This window comes from Corvus moneduloides, chromosome 3 (genome assembly GCF_009650955.1).
Source record: "Corvus moneduloides isolate bCorMon1 chromosome 3, bCorMon1.pri, whole genome shotgun sequence".
Classification (NCBI taxonomy): domain Eukaryota; kingdom Metazoa; phylum Chordata; class Aves; order Passeriformes; family Corvidae; genus Corvus; species Corvus moneduloides.
In genome coordinates, this window is record NC_045478.1 from 98603205 (window position 1) to 98627212 (window position 24008).

Consider the following 24008-nt stretch of genomic DNA (forward strand, 5'->3'; position numbering starts at 1 on the left):
GTCCCCCAAGTCATTGAGAGAACCACTTTAAATTTTATTAAAAAATAGTGTAATTTTTAAAAAGTAATGGGGTTTGGTTTTGCCTATGTTCCACTTGGCATAGTTTTCTTTTGATAGCTAGGCTGTCCTTTGTAACATGGGCACATTTTAAAGGAAGTCATAACATTTAAATTTTACAGGCTAAAATTTAAATACTGATGAGGTAGGTATGCAAATCCCTCTCCTTCTCTGGAGATACTCAAACCTACCTGTGCCATTGGCTCTGGGTGAATCTGCTTTAGCAGCTGGGTTGGACTAGATGACCTCCAGAGACCTCCAAGCCCAGCCAGCCTGTGATTCTGTGATTCTGGATCTTACAGCTCTAGCATGTGTCACAGATAAACTCAGACATGTAGTTAGTTGATGATTTTATAATGTGTAACCAGAAAGCAGACTGCTGGAATCCTCTTTAAGATTTTACTAACAAATCATTAGCTCTCTGAACTATTTAGGCATGGAACTTTAATGTATTTACCTTAGGAGCATTTCCTTGGCAGACTGATCCAAAAGAACAAGAAGCTACAAAATACTAGTTTTCTGGGTTTACGTGTCTAAATGTTAGTTCTTTTGCTGGATTGTGATCTATTCCCAGAGAAATGAAGAACTAAGGAGGAGTCTGGATTTCCAGATTTCTCCCTACCCCTTAATTCAATTATGAAATTACCAAACAAGCATCTTCAATTGCTTCACCTTCCTCAAAAAACAACTGTTGCCAAACAATGCTGCACGGATCACCAGATATCCGCACAGTGCTTTCTGGTGCTCTAAGACAATTCAGTGAGTCACTGCCTGCCTCTTTGCCACCTGCTATAGAGTACTAGAAGCAGCTGAGAAAAATGTATTTTACTTCTCAGTTGTTCCTGTGAAGAACTGGCATTAGCAGAAATACCCTGTTTGGTCATGAGTGAAAGCAAGCACAGCCTGCCCCAAGAAACTGTCCTGACACACAGCTCAAACTATTCCTGGTAAGGCAGATGGAGCAGTCTTCCTCAGTGCTGTACAGAGGTGCTGCTGTCTGCCTCTACCTGCCCTCCTGAACTCTGAGGATGCAGAAAGAAGGAAAATAAACACAGATTTTTAACAGCAGAAACTACAGCAGCAATTAAAGAATGAGCCTTCTGGCTAGGACTCATAAGCAAACCTCTATGCATGCTGTGGGTGGCTACCAGAGACATATGTACAGTAATTCAATAAATTTAAAAACATAAATTCCTTTCTTCTCTCCCGCACCTCCTCCCAACCGTCGAGTAATAATTAATGGGTGGAATTTAAACTGGTATACTGACCTCATCAACATTCTCAAATGCATTGATGACATCATATGGCAGGCAGGAGAGCAGGTCAATCACAAACCAGGTCTTCAAGTAATTCATGCGAATCAGCTTGGGGTCAGAGATCACCTCTCCTGCCGGCCCCACAAAGGTGGTGTGGAAATTAAGCACAATGTCGACCAGAAAAATGACATCTACAATGCTGTCAACTACTAGCCATGCCACGTTGTTCTGTTTGGTTTTAAAGGAGACATTGTAAGGGACCAAAATAGCAGTGTAGAAGGTTAAAATCAAGATGATCCAGTCCCAGGTAGTCTTGAAAACACAATAATGCAAAATTATATGCGGTGGAGTCTTTGGTGCCTCTTGTTTGTACTGTGGGAGGATTTCAGAACCCAGCTGCAATACCTGTAGTCAGAGAGATTTCAGAGAAAAAAGAAAACATGCTTACTTTTTTTCATGGTATTTTTCATACTGTAGTTTCTCAAGCTCAGTACAACAGTTCATAAAAATACATGTCCATTAACTACTTTTATCACCATGAAATGGTAAGCAAGCCAAGAAAAGTATTCTGTTACACAAATCAGCATCAAACTAAGAACAGCTGTTTCTTTTAATGCCATTAATTATTTTTTGACTCTAAACCTAATGTGTGGGGTGTCCAAGGCATACAGAGAAGAGGTAACTCCTTCAGCTATCTAGACAGACGAGGCAGAAAAATGATGGGCAAGAATGGGCAGGAAGGCAGGTGAGAATAGAAATTGCTGGCAAAACCAGGAACAATACACAACGGAGTTCCAGTCCAGCAGCAGGACCACTGGACTACATTTTTTTCAACATTGGCTATTTAACTCTTCACTATACCATGTCTGAAACAGTCTCAAACTACAATCTGTCAGGAATGCACAGGCCTTTCTTCCTCTTCTCTGGGCTGTGCAGGTCCAAAGCCCACGGATATCTATCATTAGCCTCAATAAACTCATTTTGGATTTCAACTTTTCGTTCAGAGAAAGAAGCTCAGTGTCTTAACTACCTGATGGTGTAGAATAGTAGAAAGATAGAATCATTTATGTTGGAAAAGACCCCTAAGATTGTTGAGTCCAACAATTAACCCAGTACCACCATGTTCTCCAATAAACCATGCCCCCAAGTGCCACATCCACACGCCTTTTGAACACTTCTAGGCATGGTGATGCCACCATTTCCTGGGAAATCTGTTCCAATCCTTGACAACCCTTTCCGTGAAGAAATTTTTCCTAATATCTAATCTAAACCTCCCCTGGTGCAACTTGAGGCCATTTCCTCTGGTCCTGTCATTTGTTACCTGGAAGAAGAGACCAATCTCCCCCTCACTACACCTTCCCTTCAGGCAGCTGTAGAGTGAATGGTCCCCCCGAGCCTCTTTTTTCTCCAGGCTAAACAACCCCAGCTCCCCCAGCTGCTCCTCATCAAACTTGTTCTCTAAACCCTTCACCACCTTCATTGCCCTTCTTCGGACACACTCCAATGCCTCAATGTCCCTCTTGCCGTAGGGCGCTCCAAACTGAACGCAGGGTTTGAGGGGACCTGCCGAGGCACACTGTTGAGTTACACTGCAGCTAGGTCTGAATTCAGGAAAGCACTACTGCAAACGATCATCTGCCAGCATGTGTTTTAAACCCTGGACCTCAAGCTGAGCACATGCTGACACTGAGCACTGTTTTGCATAAGTGCAGTCTCAATCAGTGCTGCCCATTTGATGTCTGCTCTCTCTCCAGTTCTGCCCACTGCTGTGAAAACAGTATTATCATGTATTTAATTCTTGGGAACTCAAGTTTCTTTCACATACCTATGAATAAGAACGTGTTTGTTTATACGTATGGATATACATGAGGGTGAAATCAACATCAAGAACCTGTGTCCTAATAAAGAAGTTAAATTTTAAAATTAATTTTACCCTGGATGAGTTATGAAAGTAAACTGAAAGGATGATAGAGGCTTGCTCAAGTGAAATGTGTTTGGTAATGCCAAACTCACAGAACCTGTGAGAAGTATTTAGGAGCATGGTTCCTTTTTCACATTTATTTACACATAGTTCAGAGCAATAGGAAGCAGAGAAGGAAATTAAATGGCTGTTTTTCTCAGGGAAAAGATAAGACAACACAGCTAGAATAGAAGGATGTCTTCCTTTCACGCTCCTTATCTCAGCTTTTTTAATGTCAGTTATTTAGACATGGATTTTATCCTCAGGCTTTTCTGAGTGCCTTTTTTTTTCTTTTTGGTGAACTGGTGAGATTTTTTTCCAACAGTTTCAGCCAAAGGGGACAAAAAAAACCCAATCAGCTACAAAAGTTCTACTTGGACAAAACAGTCTCAGATGAAACTCCCTGCTGCTTTGAACCTCACATAATCACTCGTGTACACAACAGGCGTCAGACACTGTCAGGTCACAGTTCCTAGCACATGTGTAAACGAGAATGGAATTGCAAGCCTGCTGACTTTGAGTCCAGTATGTTCTCCTGAAGACAATTAACATGACCTGCTCTGACAGACCTGCATGTTACCACAGAGGCATTAAGAGTTTGAAAAAATTTTGATTAAAAGAAACCAAGAGGACTCAGTATTTTTGTTTCACGGAGTTTCTAGAATGACAGCAAAGAGGAGAAAGGAACATTTCCCCTGCAGACCCAACTAGGACTCAGACATGTTCACTGCAGTATTACGTAGTCTGTCATTCCTGACCCTGATTCATGTAGGTTCTCCATACTACCAAAAAAAAAAAAAAAAAAAAAAAAGAATTAAATAATGTTGTCTTGTGGTGAGAGGAGCTGGAAGCAGCACAAGGCACATGCAGTCTCTCTTCTCTGCTTCTCTGCAGGAGGCACTGGCCAAGCCCATGCAGTCCCCAGAAGTCACTGGTAGTGACTGGAAGAGGCATAGGTTGTGTATTGAGTCCGTGTGTGTACTCAGAGCATCGTTCCCTTCAAGGCTTGTTTGCACTCCCAGCAACAGATGTTGGGATGTCTTTTCTCAACAAAAGCTCTATCCCAAATCAATATTGCAAATACCTCCTGCCCTTCCTTTTGCACATTGCAGCTGTACCTGAATCACTTGGAAAGCAACGAGTTGCAACTAGCTTTTATGAGGCTCTGCATGAGCAGCAGCTCTAACATAGGACCCTAAGCCTGAAATACACTTCACTGGGCGAGGAGAGTCCTCTGCAATACTCATTCACTGGAATAACTGATCAGCAAACCAAGCACCTCCATCAATAGTAACATTTTTCAGTCATTTAGCTGGATTTCAGCTCTAATGCTGAGATTTTACTGGTGTGGGGAGACGGGATCACCCTTCAAATGCAGCAGGAAAGCATAATTGCTTCTTCTGCAATCACAGGTCTGCTACAGCTTATTTTTTAACCCCTGGTATTATATGAATAAGTTCAATATTTTGGTAACTGTTCTAATCAGCACAGGAACTTCAACCATGAAAAACTGAAAAAAAAAACTTGTTAGTTCTTGTCAGCTTGGTTCTTATCTATACATATGTAAGTTCTAGACTGAGAATTGTATCGTGCATTCCATTTTGGTCACTGCTGCTCTCTTTGTACTCCAAGAACTCGTGGAAATTTTGCATCAACGAAACTAGATTTTCTGGAAAATATACTAATGTATACCCAAATAGGGAAAAAGGCAAGAACAATCTCTGTTCAACAAAAAAGAAGGAGCTAAATTATGGTGTCCATTTTTTTGCCGTAAATAGAAAAAAACCCATTAAAATAAAGCCAGTGGAACTGTAGGAATGTAAAACTGAACTGAAAGCAGAAAAAACAGATTTCTAGTTCCAACTCGTTAAGAAAATAAACTGCTGCTTCAATGTTTTAAAATGCCATCACCAAATACAAAGCACTCTCTCCTTGCTTCTTTGAGGTGCAAGGGCTACAGCACAGGAAAATAAAAGGATTGATGGTGGATTGATCTCCTTCCCTTCCTATTGAGAAAGTAAACATCCTCTAAACTATCTGAATGGCTGGGGACCTTATTAATAAGTCTTTTGAACTTCTGTTACCCCCCTGGAGTCTCTGGTGAAGCTCTGCCAATAGTTATTTAAAGAGACCAGGGGCCATGGCTTTAGCTGGTCTCCAGCAGGATGTGCACCAGCACTGTGAACATGAATCTTGAATGGAGGGGCAGGAGACAGGCAGCAAGGAATAGGGATTCCAATCACTCACCAGGTGGGGAAAGCCACCTGCAGCAAGCCTGAGGTGCCTCCAGTCCTCTTTTTGTGTGGGGTGGAGGTGACAAGTTCTAGCCTGGGCTCCCTCTCACTACATCACTGCCATGCACCTTTGCAAAACCACCCCATCTCACTGGCACTGCTGGAGATGGTTTCACAGCTTGAGGTGAAAGAAGGGCACTGCCCCAGCTCACACTCTCTCTCTCAGGAAAGGCAACTTGCTTTGCACACTGGCAAAAGTCTCGCAGTGCCTAGGGCCGCCAGCCAAGAGCTTTCAAAGGCACCAAATTCTTCATTTCACTGAAGGAAGAGAAACACGCCCACAACAAAGCTTAATAATCTCAGAGAACAAGCATGTGCCTTTATCATAGAGCACAACAAAAGAGCTCAGATCTGCAGGCAAACCACAGAGCTTGGTGCTAAAGATCAAAGTTTTCTCATGTCAATGCATTGGAAGTTACAAGGGCTCCTTTCTCCACTTTTCACACCAAGGGCCACACCGAGTCTATTTCTTCACCATCCTTCCAGACACACACACCACCCCTGGTTCATCAGGAGATGAAGAGCTATAAACACCACTCTCTGCACCATCCAGCAAACCCAGATCGATGCAAAGTACCTTCTGCCCTATTCCAAGGTGCTCCTGCTGCCCTCCAGCCCCTAGGGAGTGTAGTGCCAACCTGAGACAGGTTTGCTGAAGTAGTCAGGTGTGGTTACTCACACACATGAACTAACTACATTCAAACTGCTTGTAAAGTTACTTCTCCTGGAGAGGAAAACAAAAAAACAAACCCCAAGAAATTAATATGAAAGTAATTATGAAGAAAATGTACACAACTGTATAAACCAATATGCTGAGCTTCCATTCGTGTGCACTGGACAATTTGATTACTACAATTTTCTGAATAATTGAAACAACTCTGGTTTTGGAAGATTTTTCACTGTTATAGAGTTTTATCATAGTAAAAGAAATATTTATTTCAGAAATTTATTAATGAAAGTATTATTTCAGTTACTTATGATTCATCAGAGAATACAGCTGTATTATCTGCATTTATTATTTGTGGTAATGATGCATGATGCTTTAATAGCTCTCTGAAGCTGGAGAATTTTATTCCAAGAGCAGAAATGCCAAATTTCATCATGGGTTTTACAAGGTTGTGTTCTTTTTTAAACACAGAAAAATTTAAAAAAAAAAATTTTTTTTTTTTCAAGATGGTGAATATATCCCAAATCAGGAGTCATAAATTGCCTCAAAAGTGGTTACAATGATTCATTTATTTTTAAGACTGTATGACTGGAGAGCAAAAAAAGAGCCAACACACAAACACTCACTCATTTCCAGCGTAATCTCTCCTTTTCGTGCTTTCAACTGCACCTATTTGCTGTCTCTCACTCTCCCTTGCTTTTGTTTTCACAAGCATCCACCCAAATTGCTCCCAAGCTAAGGGCTAGGTGCTAAGCCTCAATATTTTGATTGGCAGTTTTAATGGCAGTTATAAGTTCCTGGTAAACAATGTTAAAAAAAAAAATGGCAGAAGTTCCATTCTTAATCAGTGCTGCTAAGCACCATTATAATTTTTCTGCTTTTATTTCTCATAACTATCATAATTTTTTTAATTTTGACACAATCTGGTTTGCCCAGAACTGCCTGGCAAAGGCACACCATCCCTACAATCAGCTCTTTGGTGATAGAGCAACAGAAATGCATCAGTTACTTTATAAACTCCTATTGTGAAATGTTGTCTCAGAGCTACCTAACACCTGTGTGCTGATTGCATCATTAATTTGGGTAGTTTTCATATGACTGCTATTAGAGAAGTCAGGCTAAAAAAAAAAATCTATGCCTACTGGAGAAAGTCAGAGACTGAAGCTTGTATTATCCATGGCCTGTTAGTCTGTCACTAACACCTTTCTTAAACTGCTTCATAAACAATAAAAAATTGTAAGCTGTTGTGGCAGGCTCCAACACCTTGCCCTCCTCAGGTTCTAGGATGCAACCGCCTTCTGAGACATTCAAAAATATAAGTGATAGATAACTAAAAGCAACACAAATAATACTGCAATAAATGTGGAGCCTTCTCATGCAAACAAGATTGATGTGAAGTGTCATAGTGAGTAGCAAAAGAAAAAGGATGAATTTTAAAATTTCAAATAGGTTACTGCAGGGATGAAGGAAAAAAAAAAAGAAAAAAGATTTGAAAATACAACAGGGAACAGTTTGAGATCCCATATTCAATACTATCAAGAAACCTTTGCAGAATAAGGAGCCTGGCACCCCATATATCTTCAAATAAAGAAAAGTGGTCTTGTCTGTATGATTATCTGCACTCTTCTTTTCTCTAGTGTAGTTTTATTGACTTAAATGGAATTACAGCAGAAATAAAAGCTACCTAACATCACAGCTGGGGCTAATGTTCTTTGTAAAATTATGACTGCAATACTCAGTCAGCAATTAAAGAAACTCATTTCAGACACGTAAACTATACACTTGCCCTTTATTATTTGTAATGAATCAATTGGCTGTGCCAGTAAGAATACTTGCAAAGACTTGTTGAGCACACGGACTTGCAAAATGTTTTGGTAAGATGTAGTCACTGAGGTCCAAACTGAGGTTCACTGAGCCAAACAGAGTAACCTCAGACCCTTTGCCTTACGTTCTGCTGCCTACATTTTAGCATTAACTAAAATTCAGGGGTAGAGATCTAAGGAGAAGAAAGGATTATTTGATATGAAGCTTTGAGTAGGATAAGAAGGAAAACTGTTCCAAATTCCAGGATGCTAAAGCAACCTCAGGGTGGACATGTGCTAATCACATGGTGTTCCTGCACTATGGTGTCCATGTGAATGTCTGTCCCTCCCCTGTGCTAGCATGATCCATGTTATTTCTGTACTTCCAACAGAAACTGGTTTCCCCTTCTTGAGTACTTCTGTATTAAATACTGAATAGGTAGATCCTGTCTGTGGGAATTTCATCATTATATGTGATAATGACACAGGCCTGAGCAGGAGACTTTTAGTTGGCATAGAAACTAAGACGTACACAACAAAACTAACAGAGTATAGTATAACTGACTATATGGAGACCTCATGGAACCCATCACTGCCTTACACCTCCAGCTGCACAGGAAGATCAAGAATTACTGACTAGTCACAGCTGCTGCCATGGCATTCACAGCAGGAAGCGACACAGGACTGCCATGTTATACTGGCTGTGCTGTCATTAACATCGTATCAAGCCTCTCCCCAAGCTGTTTTTATGCCAGGGAGACCCTGCTACTGGCCCAGGAGACAGCTACAGGAAACTTGGGACAGTCTCTCCCCCTCGTGGCGAAAGCCCTCAAACCCTAAGTGCTCCAAGGAGCCTTCTCTGCCTAGAGCTTATCTCGAGACTTTGAGAGACTACTTAAATCACAAGGTTTCACTCTCCTGATCCGCCTGCAATGTTGCTTGTGGCATCTCACAGCTGTTCTGTCCATAACACCAGTAACTGAAACACGTTTTAACCAGCTGGTAATGCAGGGTTGGGATCCCACTAAAAAGCAACCAGACATAAATTAATTCAGAGAACAACCATGTCATGGATTCTCCAGAATTCCCTTGTGTACTAGACTGAATTTTTCTCACCTCAATTTTACATAAGTAAACAGTCCACAATCCTCCTCTTATTAAGATCCTCAGAAGAATGGAAATTAAGCAAGAAAGTATTATTTTAAGAACACCTTTATAAGACTTCGTTAAGATATGGAACACAACACTGCAATTAGGAAGTCTTTGGGACACCTGTTTTCATTCTGCTGTCATGGGACGCATTTGACAGCACATGTGCCATATTCCAAGCTTCAGATTCCCAGGGCAGGGAGGACTGACAGTTCTTGGCTCACGCAGAGACGACATACCCACAAAGGCTAAAAACATTTCTTTACAGCCTCCTGGGGAAAGAAGAAATTACCTCAGCAAGTCTTGAGTGCTTGTGAACATTCTCTCCTTTCTGCACGCTGGGAGCAAGCTGCTGCAGCACTCCTCGGCTGCTCGTGAGGGCACGGGTCAAGCGGGCAAACTTCCCCCAACCTTGAGAAAACATGCAAGATTAGACACATTACCAAAAAAAGCTACAAGCGTACCTCATAAAACCTCTTACAACTAACGGGGGGAAAAGAAGTTAAAACAGAGCAATCTGCTTTAATTCTGACCAGAAGGGAGTATAATTTAACCAAGTACCAGATAAAAGCAAGCCAGAAAATAGGTGTCAGCATGGTACTGTAATAAAACCCATGACTGCTGTGACTTTGTACTCAATGACTCTACAAAAGTACTGCTACATGAACTGCATATTTTGCAAGGATAAATGTCCACTATACAATAATCTCATATTAAATCTAATGACCAGATTTGGATCTCGCAGCACTGCAAAAGACACTCCAGACTAATCAAGATGTAAGACTAGAGTCGTGCACCATGAAAATTACAATTGTCTGTAACAGAAGTGAATCTGGCCTCAGATGCATCAAGCATAGATCTGGAATAAGAAGAGAAATATACATAAGATAATAAAAAGCAGAGCAGAAAAGCAAAACAAAATCATTAATTTTACCCTCTCTAAACAAAAGGGGGAATATACTGATAGATTTTCTCTAACTCTAATTAAACATTTAGCAGCTTCTGGCAGAGAAGTCATATGCTGAATTTTAATTCGGAATATTTTTTACAGTGATTTCAAATACCCCTCAAAATAGAAGACCATCAATGACAGTCAAAAGAGCTAGCTACAACTATAATTTTTATGAGCAGTACTTTGCCATAACAGAAAGTCAGGCAGAGTATGCATCTGGATATTTTTGGTATACTGAAAGGAAAGTATCAGTGCATTTACTCCTGATCTTGAAAAATGCTAGCACCGCCTGGGAGCTGTTGAGCTCCTACTCCTCATCTCCTACTCCAATTAAGGATGCTCAGCACTTTGATGATTCACTCTATAATGAGAACCTGGTAGGGAAAACGTCCCCTACACAGCTTTCTTGTAGACTCCTTTTAGGTACTGGAAGGTGCTATAAGGTGTCCCCAGAGTCTTCTCCTCTCCAGGCTGAGCACCCACAACTCTCCCAGCCTGTCTGCACAGCAGAGGTGCTCCAGCCCTGTAAGCATCTTCGTGACCCTCCTCTGAACTCACTCAACAGGCCCTTCTTACGCTGGGGGACTCGGAGCTGAGTGCAGTACTCCACGTGGGGTCACATGAGATTAGAGCAGGAGAATCATTTCCCTTGACTTGCTGGCCACGCTGCCTTTGATGCATCCCAGTATACTTTATGAGCTTCAAGTGCATCTCGCCCAGTCATGTCCAGCCCCTCACCCGACCCAGGTGCAGGACTTCACAGGTGGCCGGCCCGACGAGGCCCGAGGGGGATGCGCTCCAAGGGGACCCGGGCAATCGGCCTCTCCGGCCCCGGGAGGGAGCTGCTGCGGGACGGGCGATCCGGGCGATCCGGCGCTGGCCGTGGTGCTGACGCGGGACGAACGGGGCTTGTTCGCAAACGTCAGCCCCGGACAGAAACAGAACAGACCACGGAGTTCCAGCTTCACCCGGGAACTCGAAACCGGCCTCCCTTACCAGACGCGAAATGTTTCTAATGCCAGATAACATAGACAGCTCCTTTTACCAAATCAAACCAGATTGATGGAGAGGGCATTTTCCTAGATGATTCAAAACCTGAGGACAAACTTTCAGCGTGCATTTTCTTCCAAACATTGTTCTAAGATTTGGGCTACTTGGACATAAACAGAAAGAGGATGAAAAGGAAGCACCTCACTTGAGCTTTCTTGCACAAAAGCACTGCCAGACAACTCTGTGGCACGATTTGTGGCTATGAATGCAGAGCACTTCCCAAGAATTATCTCCTTTTGAAAGGTAGAGCTTAACCCATTCCTCTCTCCTCAGCATCCCCTGTAAGCATCTCCTGTGCCCTCACTTGTGGCTGCCTAAATGGCACACAAAAGAACTGTTCCCACCAACACTGGATCCCACCCTCTACTCCAAACTCTGATCTGAAAGCAATTATAACTGTTCTAGGCAAGAGATTGTGTCACAAGGCGGTGCTTTTCAGCTTGGCTTTTTAAACCAGCATGGATACAAATTGGGAGTATGTACCCTAATTCCCTCCACACACAGGGTACCACACGTGGGAGCCCAGCTTGGAGATATACCCACCACTGTGCCATGGTGTGCCTAGAACCAGGCACTGAATCAATGTGCAGCGTGTGTGAATTTCATCTTTAGAACAGAACACTCTCCTCCTTGAATTGCCTTTGTGAAAGAAAAAGATAAAAATGTGGCAACTCCAACATACAGTTAAACCTGCAGGTTGTGGCATAGGAAAAAGAAAATAAAAATTAAATAAAATGCCAGTACTAGACCTTTTGAATGATAACATCTCCAGTAAAGCCTGAAAAGACAGCAGTACCTGTTGAATTTATTGCAATTTTCCCTCCAGAACCCTAAGGACAGTCACAGCTGACAGCAGGTCAGATATCTATCCAACAAAGACGGGTCAAGTAAGCCATAGGACTTAAGCCATAGGACTGAACACAAACACTAAATTTTAAGGGTCAGGGAGCTTTCCAAGACAAGGAACTAAGCTTCAAAATGGTGTGAGAATATATTGGTGTCAGTCCTGCTAGAACAGAGGAACCAGATGATATGGATTAGGAGTTTTCTTTCAACACAAGCAGTTGGTATAGCCCTACGTACATTGTTTTCCTCTAGAAACAAAGAAAATAAAAATTAAATTTAAAATCTAATGATCCTAGGTGGTTCTAATATAGGCATATATATTCCTCAAACGAAATAAGCTCACATAGCAGAGAAGACAGTTTGGAATTCAGGAAGCAAATATAAAGCTGGAAACCACCCCATGGCAGTGCTTGCCTGTGCCCCATCTTTGATTCTAATCCATTTTTATCATTTTTTGGTCTCCTTTTTCATTTCTGCAGAAAATATCATGCAGGGACAAAGCAATGTGACGACATTAAAACATCTCCAGCTTCAAAAGGATGGGAAGTCTTCAAGATTAACAGCACTGATTACACCACCCCTGCATTCCATGATGTTCTTCCAGCTTTCCACCATTTCTTCGCAAAGAGGTGAATAGAAATTGCTTCTCGTAACACCCAAGACAAGATGATTACAAAAGCTGTCCCCTGAGACTTGTTTCATGTGGAAATATGGCACTGAAATATACTTTTCTGCTGCAGTATTTAACTCATCAAAACTTTTAAAGCATGAAGTTTCATTTAACAATGGCCTTAAGCTGAAGAGGCCAATTTTCTAATATTTTAAGAATTAAAAAAATAAGTATTTTTAAGTAAGTTGATACTCAACCACAACAGCATTTATTATTTATTTGTAGGTAGCTATTTGTTTCCTACCACTCTCCTCAATTCAATCCTGATAACTCGAGAATTCAAACATTAGGAACTGTGGCAGTTACAGAACCCTTGTTACTACATTGTTGATCCATGACTTACACAATTCCTAGAGTCAGAACAAGAAGCCATTGTCTGCTAGAGAACAAGCTTGTTTGTCCACAGGTCTATTGTTCTGTGTAAATGTGAATAAATCAAGATTCCAGCAGTTCTTTCCTCCACTCAAGCCACCTTTGTATTCCAACACATGAAAGATCCTTGCTTGCATCCATGAAGCTTCTCTGCAGTGCTCCTTCTCTTTGAAACCACATGACTAAAACAGTATTATTTTTCCATCTGGACTGGGAAAGCATAGCAAAGACTTTTAATATACTCACTACTTCCTTTTCATTTGTTTCCTTTTTTTAAGAAAACATTTCATCCAGATGAAAGCAGAGTGTATCTTCATCAAAATATTTCAAACACTGGCTCTGTTCATATAAATACATCTTTAAAAACAGAACCAAAATCAGACAGCAACCAAAAAAAACCCAAAAAAGCAGAAACAAAAAGGAAAAAATAAAAGGAAATGCGAATTTTTTCCCTGAATTAAGATGAAGGAGACAAAATGTTTTTTTGTGTCTGTACTCCTGCGTGTTATGCAAAGGACAGCTCAGCTGCAAAATGAAATAAAGCATCTTCTGCAGAGGAGATGGCAACTGATGATTGCTACAAGGCACAGAAGGCTACAATATCTTGGAGGAAAACAACCATTCGCTATTTGATTCAGTGATGTTGAATTTGACCACCTCTTTCTATAAAAACAAAGTATCAAAAGCAAAAATTAGGATCCAAAGAATTGTTTCCTAACTCTTATGAGACTGCATAGATGCTCCTGAATATGTTCACATTGTATTCATACATTCCAAACCTGTTCAGGCAAACTGCTAACGAGCTACCCAGAGTGCAAGCACAGTTTCTATTTGTCTGCACAAATAACTGTTTTGCATAAAATGATGCATTCCACTTTATACACTATTCTCAAGCATCTCATACTTGGTGTGTTAGATGTCAAACCAGGAGAGATATATACAGACAAAAATGCATTAATTCCAAATATAGCATATACTTTAAAATTCAGCTAAGAAGGTGACCTACCACTTGACAAGCCAAATTTAGCTATGTTATAGCTTGATTTTGCCTTCTATTCAAGTAAACCTAGTTTCCCTGATTTTTTTAAAGGGGCAAGCATACGGGAAAAAGTGGAAAGAAGTTGTTTAAAAATATTATCAGCATCACTGACACACTATTTTTAAGTGGTTTTATTTAGAACACACTATTTTTAAAGCTGCTGCATTTTAAAGCAAGCTTACTTACCTTCCATGGCAGTCATAAAATAAACATCTTCTAGATTAACTGAATCAATTAACGAAGACTACGAGAAGTCTACTTTTTATGTGACTTTAGAAATATTTTCTAGTTTCATCAATTCCAATGTCTGACATTATTAATCAATAAAAAAAAAAATTATTAAGCATGAAAAATGGTACTGGGACCTTCTATCCCTCTGAGTCACCTTCAGATAAAAGATGCCTATTCATCTTTGTGTAGTCAAACACCTGCCATTACAGCTCTACACTTTTCACTCAAGGAGCTGCATCATTTGCAGCTGAACAATCAGGCTTGAAATTGCCAGCAGGTGACAGAAAACCAAGATACACCACAGCTAAGCAGGCTTAGCCTGACAGATTAGTTGCTCTTTATGTAGTACAAGAACATGATCGATTTAATGTTTTTTTCTACATAGACATACAGGCATTGATTTTGAAAAACTTGAATACTTATCTATAATCTTCTGCAACTGTGCAAATAGCACATTTTATTAACATATATCTGCATCTACAGGCAACCTATTACATATTAAGTACTCATATGCATAGGAAACTGATTTCACATACAAACACAGTAAAAGAAAAGTACTTGCTAAGCTGACTGAAGGTGAAAGAAGAAAAAAGAATTGATTTAGCAATCAGTTTTCAGTTCACAGTTTTAGTTTTTCAGATTGAGAGTTCATTTGGGTTGAGAATATGAGAAACACTACAAAGAAAATTGCTGTCTTTCAGAATCATGCTACAAAGTTCCCGTGTAACATTGTACACAGCACAGAGAATATGCCCTCTTCAAAGCTCATGTCTGTGAAAGTAATGGTTCTTAGAACAAGCCAGTACAATTTTACCTTTTTTAGATTTTCCAAAAACATTTTTTCACTCTGTGAATCCTAGAGCCTACTACAGATGATTATCTTACACTCCATACCTGTCTTTTCTTCCCCTCTCTCACAGTATACAATTGCACAGTAAGATCTAGTACTAAAGACATGGACACGCATGTAAAAGTCTCTTTGACAAATCAGCTCTTCCAAGAAATTGCTTATCTAGCCATGAAGTGACAATACAACATCACACACCCAAATTCCAAAGCTAGCCTACAGCAAGTAAGTTATGGAAGAAAAATCGATAAATTAAGGATGAAAACAGAAAATGCAGTTCCATTTATATCCTGCTTGATTTGTGTATAAAGTGACTGACAACTCTTTACCAGCATGAAACTTTGGCAGTTTTATTAATTTTAGGAGATCCAGAAATAATATTTGGAAGACTCATTTAGTGCACAAGCCCTTCTGTACGTAAAGACATGGCACTCAGGGAAGGAGTGCACTGTGAATCAGTGGCCTCTAAATAATACATTCAGTTCTTCTGTTTGCAACCTGTTAGTCACTTTGCCAGTTTCCATGGGCCAGAGGGAGAAATTTTTCTTATCATGAATTCCTCTGCAAATCCATGCACTCAAGCGTAGGTTTAGTGCCTATACTGCTGGAGATTTGCAACTGCTGAGAATTACCATGCTCACTGCAAGAACAGCATAATTCAAGATCCAAAGGAGATTAAAAAAAAAATAATTAGCATTCCCTTTCTTTAATATATTTGAATGGAAAACAAAAATGTTAGTGTTTCTTTGTGTTGAAAGTGAAGGACAAACTGCCTATCTCTTCCACATAAGGGAACTCCTGTGAAAGCAAAAAGACACAGCTACCACTCCTGAGTGAAAGTCCTGCTTAACAACTGACTAAATGAAGCAAGGGCCTTCACTACCGGCAAATAAATGAGAGCCAGCTTTACTGCATCAAGCTAATTTATCTGTGCTGTCACTCCTCATCAGGATACAGTGAGGACCACTAGGCAGGGAAAAAATACTGTAGACTTTCTGACAAGGTAAGTTTTTTAGTTTTATTGAAGCAATAAGGAACCAAACAAATAGCATTAAAAAGAGAAAAAAAATTACCCCCATAGCCCGGAAGAGGGTATGTTTGTCAAGGTTGAACTTCCTTTTTCATGGTAACAGGTGTTTCCACTTTGAGAAACTATGTTTTTAAAGAATAACATTTTGAGAATAAATGTAAATCAGTTCATCTTCACAGTAAGTTTCCTGTTTAATTTTATACTACAAATATTATTAAATACTACAAAAATGCAAACAACAGGAGAACTTACATCCTTTTTTACCCCAGAGGACACAAGTCTCTGTAATTCACCATAGGGTGCAGAAGGTCTATTTCTGACAGGATCTGAACCTGAGTGCAAGTTTATGCTGCTGTCACAGCTGAGTTTGCTTCCAGGTTTCCAGGCTGTTGCTCAGCAAAGGGTTAAGAGCAGAACACTGCAGTGCTACTTCACTCACCAGGACAGCTTGAACCTGATTCCACTTAAGATAGCTGGAATCTCTTCACATAGGCTAAAGGAAACTAGTCCAGAACTTTAACCTAAGAAATCCCATAATAATGGCAAGTAACATCAAGTCAGGCAGAATTAAATTATTCCGATCTTTGCTAGACTCAGCCAGGGTTAATTCCTCAGTTTTTGCATACAGCTTCACACACAATTTGTACAGGGCTGTTGAGCAACATTGTGAATGCTTGAAGGCTATGCTGGAGAGTGGGTTAGTAACATATTTAAAAGGAAGAATAGTACCTATTTACCATGTAAACGGGGCTTTCTGAAGCACTTGGGGCTTTCATTAGCAATGACCCTTTCCAGTGCAGGCCAGAGCAATTTCACTAAAGAAACCAGCAACCATTTCTTGCACAAATGCCATCCCCAGTGGAACAGCTACACGCTATTTTAACATTTAATTCTTTGGCTTGGGTATTTAAAGGACTTCAGCTCTTTCAAGACCAGGGCAAACAAATAAAAGTAGCATAAATATGTAATTGTGAAAAAGACCAACCTTTACATGAATCATCCTCAATGGGCTGCTTGAAAGCCGTTATGTCATTGAAAGTACAAAGAAATAAAACCACTTTATCCTGCTCATTTCGAATTGGAGCAATTTTCACAAAGAACCAGACAGGTGTTCCTGGAAATAAACACATCAAAGAGTTGGTCAATGGCAGGCAGAATAGTAAATGTGCCAGTTTAGATGTTTACATCTCAAATCAGCCATCTGTAAAAGTAACTTTAATGTTGGCTCTTTTCACAAACACCTATTAGGAAAAATAACAAAGCAGCAGCAAAGTTTGTTATTTAAGTTCTCTTATTTAAGAGCTCTGTCTCTGCTTAGCTTTTTAATCTTCAGGAATCACTCTATTTCTGAACGTCACCTGCAAAGTTAACACTTGAAATTAAGAACTGCCTTGTGATCTCCTGAAAGGACAGTCCCACGTATGTGCAAGGGCTGCACACAACAGTGTCCTGCTGGTTCCGTGCAGGATTTGAGACCAGGCCAGCTGTGCCTAGGACATGAGCATAACACAGAGTCTCAACTCAAGAACATGATCAGTTTGGTTGACTTTATAATTCCCTGCCAACAGGGAATGCCCTAAAAAGGACCATGCCCTAACTACTATGGTAGCCTATGTCAAACTTCAGAGACAGGCTCCAGGAGCTCTGGTCTAGCCTGCAAATCCCCTCATGCAACCCTTCCCAAGCTGCCTTCCAGCTTGCCTTGTCCTGAGCCTCCCAATCCCCCCTCAGTGTGAAGCAAGACTCAGCTGAATTCAGGAGAGAACCAGCCATAAGGACCAGAACACAAGGTATGGATGGGATCAAAGTTGTCCAGCACAGAACTGCACCTTTCTAATTACTGCAGTAGATGATCTGCTAATGAAAACTGCTTGAGAGATTAAAGCCTACACATAGCAGAAAAAGGTGGTCCCACAATACGAGCCTTCAGATGCTGCTGCCATCTCTCCTTTACCTCTATCCACACAGATCATCTCGAGTGGAGAATCTGTCAGTCAGCCCTGCCTTTCTATACTTCTGGCAGTTCTGCTGAGACTGCTGAGAAGACCCTAGTGATACCAATAAAGTTCCATGTAACACGGCAGTGTCTACCACTTGTTTCACAGGACTCACCGCACTGATTTTGGTGATATTTGCGTAAAAGCTGATTGGAGGGCTCAGAACAAAGCATTTGGCTACTGTATGTGATAACATGACCTCCCTGAAGGCAGCATTTTTAAGTCTGCAGTCTTTAGACATAAAAAGATGACTTCTCCAACTCTGAGGTACATGGCAATAGGGACACTCCAGATCTGAGCCCTCAGGGAGTTCGTACCTGGGTTTTCAGACTGTCTCTACACCCTCAGTGATGATGAAAACAATTCATCATTGCTTTTGCAAGCACAAGAAGTAAGAGACAAAGTGAGGATTTAGGCTTGCTTGCTGTGAGCAGCATTTTTCTTACATGTCCCTTGTGAGCTATGTTCGGAGAGAAGGGTCTACATACCAGGGGCCAAAATAAGATCAGGATCAGCAGGAGCTTGACCCTCTGTGAAAGCCAGAATAAAGAGCACCACACAATTTTTGTCACTTATGTAGCAAAGTCTGTTTTAGAAAGAGTGACCTTAGAAGACTATTCATTTTTTTTCTCAGTCACAGGACCCTCCTCCATGCTAGTGATCAGATTCTCTTTCCCCTGAACTGCTCAGTATCTTAACTTGAGCACATGGTATGTTTCATGCAATAGTTTTTACTAACAAGGGCAACTTGTGTTTTCTGGCTGTGAAAGGGTCACAAGAAAACCCCAGGTACCTCACAAGTTACTGTTCAAAAAAGGAAGCAAAGGCAGCTTTTTTTCCAGGTATGTTAATATAAGGGAGGTTGTTGCTACCAGTGCCTCACCTGACTGCTTCCCAGCCTCAGTGCTGAGCAATCTTTTCTGGCTACAGAAAGATAGGGCATCTCCAAAACCCATGGACAACTTCCATAAACGAAGTTCAATTCCTAAGGCTCCCACTGTGCCTGCATAACACACAGGCAGTTTCAAACCCTGGCTGAGATTCCATGCCATATGTACAGCCACTTCTACAAACAGCAGGGTCTATGATGCATGGAGGCCTCTGCTCAAGAAGCAGAGAAATCCAGATGGAATCACTGGTGGCCATTTCTGAAATATGCTGAAATATGTCTGCATGGCAGAAAGTATTCAAGGGTCAATATATTTTTTTTAAAGAGGTAGCATTCCTGAACAACCCCCTCCAAAAAAGTATGAGCAAACAAACATGCTAAGTGTGAAAAAAGATTCAGCTAAGTAACTGTGCCAGTAAAATCATCACTAACTTGCTAATGAGCTTAGAAGACACTGCCACAAAGCAGCCAACAGCAATTTTCTAGCCAGTAACACCCTTTACACTACCCTTTCTCAAAAGCTCCTAAAATTGTCTATCTCAATTTCTTCTTGCCTACTTGTTTTTCCCAACTTCACATGGGAACTATTCTAAGGCTGATCAAATCTGTATCCTGCTTTTACAGAGACTCCTTGGTGACTAACTGCTTTTCATTTTACCCACTTCAACGCCCTTCACTAACACTGCAACTTTTTAATCAGCCAGGATCTCCATCTATAGCCCTGCTTTTTGATCTCTATCTACATGCGCTTTTTTAGATTAAGGATTTTTTCCCCTCCCCAAAACCACTTTGTATTGCCTTACTACTTCAAGCTACAGCCATTCTGCTATGGGCTGCTCACATTATTAACCTTCATAGCATTGAGGCTGAATTACATGCTCAGTTTCTTCTCTGCCTCTCACAGTTATAAAAGCTTACTACCGTGCTTTTGAAGATGCTGTACTCAACACAGAAAGGATGCAATTCACCCTCTTATTCTGGCTATTTGTCAGATGCATGATGTCATCTTCCCTTTATGGTTTTGCTATAGTATGTTGTTGCAGGAGTTTTCTAACATGTTCTGAATGCAGCAAGAGGACTTTTCCCAATAACCTGCCGAAGGCTGCTGCAGGGCAAGGAGCTTTTATCAGCAGAGTTCTTACTTCCTGACTCCCTTGACTCCCACTCCTGTGCTGCAATATTTACAGGAAGAAGGAAGACAAAACACTTTTTTACCTAGAACCAAGTGTAGAACTTAGTGAGGTGTCCCACAGTCTAAAAGAAAGAGCCAGACGCCCTCGACAGCTAAAGTAGATGTGTTTGCTGAAATGCACTATTTGGGTACCCTTGTAATTTCCTGAGTGCCACAAACAGAATGCAAAATCAAGATGGCATGCAGGGCTTGCAGAAATCATCTTCCAGTTTGGGATCTACACAGTAACACTGTAACAGCAGAAACAAGTAGAAGGAAAATTCTGCCAGGCCATGTACCTGCTTCCACAACATTGTATTTTCCCTGCAGTGTATTCCCTAACATCTTGTCAGTGTCTCTTGTGAATAGGAGAAAAGTGGACCTAAAAATACAGTCATGAGGTGAGTGCTCACAGTGCTAGGTTACATGGGCTTTCCACAGTGCTCTGCAACCAGGAGCACATTCACAGCAGAACTGGGACCTGAACTGTGGGAACACACCAAATGGCTCAGCCAAGAAGTGGCCATGCTCAGCTTTTGTCCCACATACTGGTTTAATTATCAGAAGAATTTTACTTTTTAAACATTAAACAGTTTATTTAACTATTAAACAGGAAAGCCAAAGTATAAACTACTTATAAATCAGGTCGGAAACTAGAATTTCAGGGTCCTACAGGCAGCCCTCATGCTCTTGGTGTCAAAGCCAACATCCCTGCTCAGCCAGCCAACCATGACTAGCAAGAGGCACAAACAAGGCCATTTTAATGAAAAACGTGATTTTCAGATTCTGATTTTCAAGTTATTCAGGCAGCGAAATTGCAGCATGTTCCAGAGTTCTCACAGCAAAAAAGAGTAACTTCCCAGTCTGCACTGATGCACAGCCACACAGAAAGTGTTTACCAGTGTTTCCAACAATACATCTACTTCCATTTACATTTTCTGTTTAGTCCTGGCAACCTCTCTCCCTGGTAAAGTTCAGTGATAATACCAGTGCACAAACAAAAAAGTAAACACTCATGAGCTACATTGGCTTCTGTTAGATTTGGAATCAGCAGTGAAAGAATCCAGAGTTTGTCTAGTGGCATAGGACCAATCATGCTAGAAAAGGGAATGTCCCTTCAAAGCTGCAGGACAAGCAGTGTGAATGACTGAGAAGAAATGAAAATCTACAATGAATGCCTGATAGTAGCCATAGGACCAGCCTGGCTCGTGGTACCAAAGTTATGAAGCCAATCCAGAATTAACAGGTGCAGCTCTTGATAGGCTTTTATGGCCTGAGCACAACACTGAGGGTGTTACCTTAAAGCAAAGACTATTTTAAGAGCTGTGATACAAGTCCCATGTCTTCTCCAGACTAACACACCATAAATGTCTGCACACCTTTCAATTTCCCATCTGAAAGACAAATACTACTGTCTCTTCCTTCTCCTCTTTTCCAGTCCTGTGTCTTCCAGCAATATGTGCTCAGTCCCTTGCTGGGCAGGAACACCAGCATTTAACACAGTATTTAACTTTGGTTGAAGTCTTTCAGAAATTCTTACAGCATCAAAGTGAAAGAGGTCTTAAAGGTCTATTCCAGCTTCTCTTGGAGCATATCACTGAGCTCTCCTAAGTTTTCCTTCCTGCCAAACAAAAAGAGCCTAGATGAAAATCAAAATCACTCTTTAAATATGCTCTTTGCCCATACCTTGAGCCATTTAACCAAAGAGGCCAACTGTTTTTCAAAACTACAAAAAGCACAGTTTAAATAAAACTGCAGTACACAATTTTTCTTTCCACTAATTAAACCAAAATTAATTTATAAATACAATGAAAAAACCATGTTTTGACAATTCAGCTGACATCTTCACTGCCATTAATGAATGGGGCAAGTTTCCTCCAAGCAGCACAACCTCTGCATTACTTGATCATGTCTCAGTCAAACAGTCATCAGACACCTACTGCCCTGAAGGAAAACAGGCGAGCAGTATGGATAGAAAAGTATGGAAGCACGTGCCCTGTCTCCATTGATTCCTACATGCAGCAATGCAGACAGCACGACTTAAGTTATACAAACAGCATGGCTGACCATTACAGCCACCCCTTTTAGGGTTTCACTCATCCCAAGTACTCAGTATGAGATTGTTTCTCTCTATCCCACACAGACAGAACAGTTTGCCCAATGTCCAGCTAGCAAACCAGCTGATGAGGTGTGATCAGAGAGAGTTTGGCAAGCCACTGTACCCACCCAGATTTTAACCAAGTGTTCAGAGAAGCCTGTGATATTTGACCATGCAAGACAAAGAACAAAAGTCTTCCTATAGACTCTAGCTTGGAGCAGAGAGCATGTACCACATGAGAACAGACCAACTCAGTGTGCAGCTCACTCTGTGCCAACAAGAATGTACCTTTAAATACATTCCCAGCACTTTTAAAGCTGTTACCTTCATGTCTTCTCTACCTGGTGCTGGGATGCTGTGGCACCTAATGCTTCCAAAGGTCAGATCTTTACATGCTAAGATAAGGAAAAACAATTTTAGTCCCCAAAGGTGGAATTGCTACTCACAAGGGTTATCCTATGACACTGAAACAACACAGCAGAAAACAAGGTTCAGCACACACCCTTGTACTGCAGTAGTGCTGACATGGTTCACCCGATCCTGAGTTCTCTGAAGAACAGAACATGAGTATAAGGAAGACACAGTCAAGTCTTGAGATCTTCTTTCCATTTACCCCAGAAAATACTTAAGGATTACTACTGGGAATTCAGTACATACTTGTGGAGATGACAGCAGATCTTGCTTGCCAACACATTTGAAGTTGACAAGATCAATGGGAATTACCAGTTTTATGAGTCCAAAATATTTAATTTGACCTTGCTGAAGGTAACTGAACTCACACAGATGGATTTCACAGGAGATGCAGGTGTGCATACTGCTTGACAAATAATGGAGCTACACTTCAGTGAGAGGTTGAGGAGGATATATGTCACTTGACTCCAACACCCTCATTCTTTCCTGCTTCTGTTCCCATGCAATGATATGGGTTAGCAAAGGTTTCCATCTGGAGACACTACAGACGCAGCACACACAAGATGGTTTTAACCAGTAACAGTTATGAGAAACTCTTTAGTGGTAAGCAAACACAGGTCTACCACCCTGAAGTGAATTTTGCTGCCTACAAATTAGGATGGGGTTGTTTCCTTTTGAACGTCTATAGAAAGCACTGGTCCCAAAGATAAATGCAAGTAGAATCCACCAAGTCACTATTTTAGGCTTATTTGTCATTCTCTGACATCTGAAGGCTTTCTAATACACTGGGGGAAGAAGGGAGAAGGAAGGAGGGGAGAAGACTGTGCAAATGTTAAAATGAAAATTTTAAAAATCAGACAAATAAACTCCCCCCCCCCCCCCAAACTCGCAGTATTAAAGTTGTTAAACATTCAAGCACCCAGAAAACAGGGAAGTGAACCCCAGCACAAACTGAAAGTGCATCCCAGCCTTTGGGACTCTCACCACAATATGTTTACTCAGCAGAGAGCTACTGCTCTACAAAACTGCTTTGCAGTGTGCAAAATAGTTACCTACAGCCAACCCAGCATTCTGGCAAGCATTCTGCTGGTCCTATCTGTAGAGAACTTCTGAGACAAAAAAAATAAAGGTGTCTTAACACTCTCTCTGCAGCACAGCTGCAGACCATAAGCAGTGGCAATACCTCTGCTCAGACAGGGGACACTTGAAGACTCTTTCTA

The 24008-nt window shown here is 41.0% G+C and overlaps 1 protein-coding gene across 1 annotated transcript in view; it reads right to left on the minus strand.

Annotated features, from left to right (window-relative positions):
• KCNH1 (potassium voltage-gated channel subfamily H member 1) overlaps window positions 1–24008 on the minus strand; it is a 177567-nt gene that overhangs the window by 138960 nt on the left and 14599 nt on the right. Inside the window, 3 exon segments of the mRNA XM_032102903.1 lie at window positions 1326–1718; window positions 9478–9596; window positions 17208–17336. Of these exon segments, the coding sequence (XP_031958794.1) occupies window positions 1326–1718; window positions 9478–9596; window positions 17208–17336 (641 nt within the window).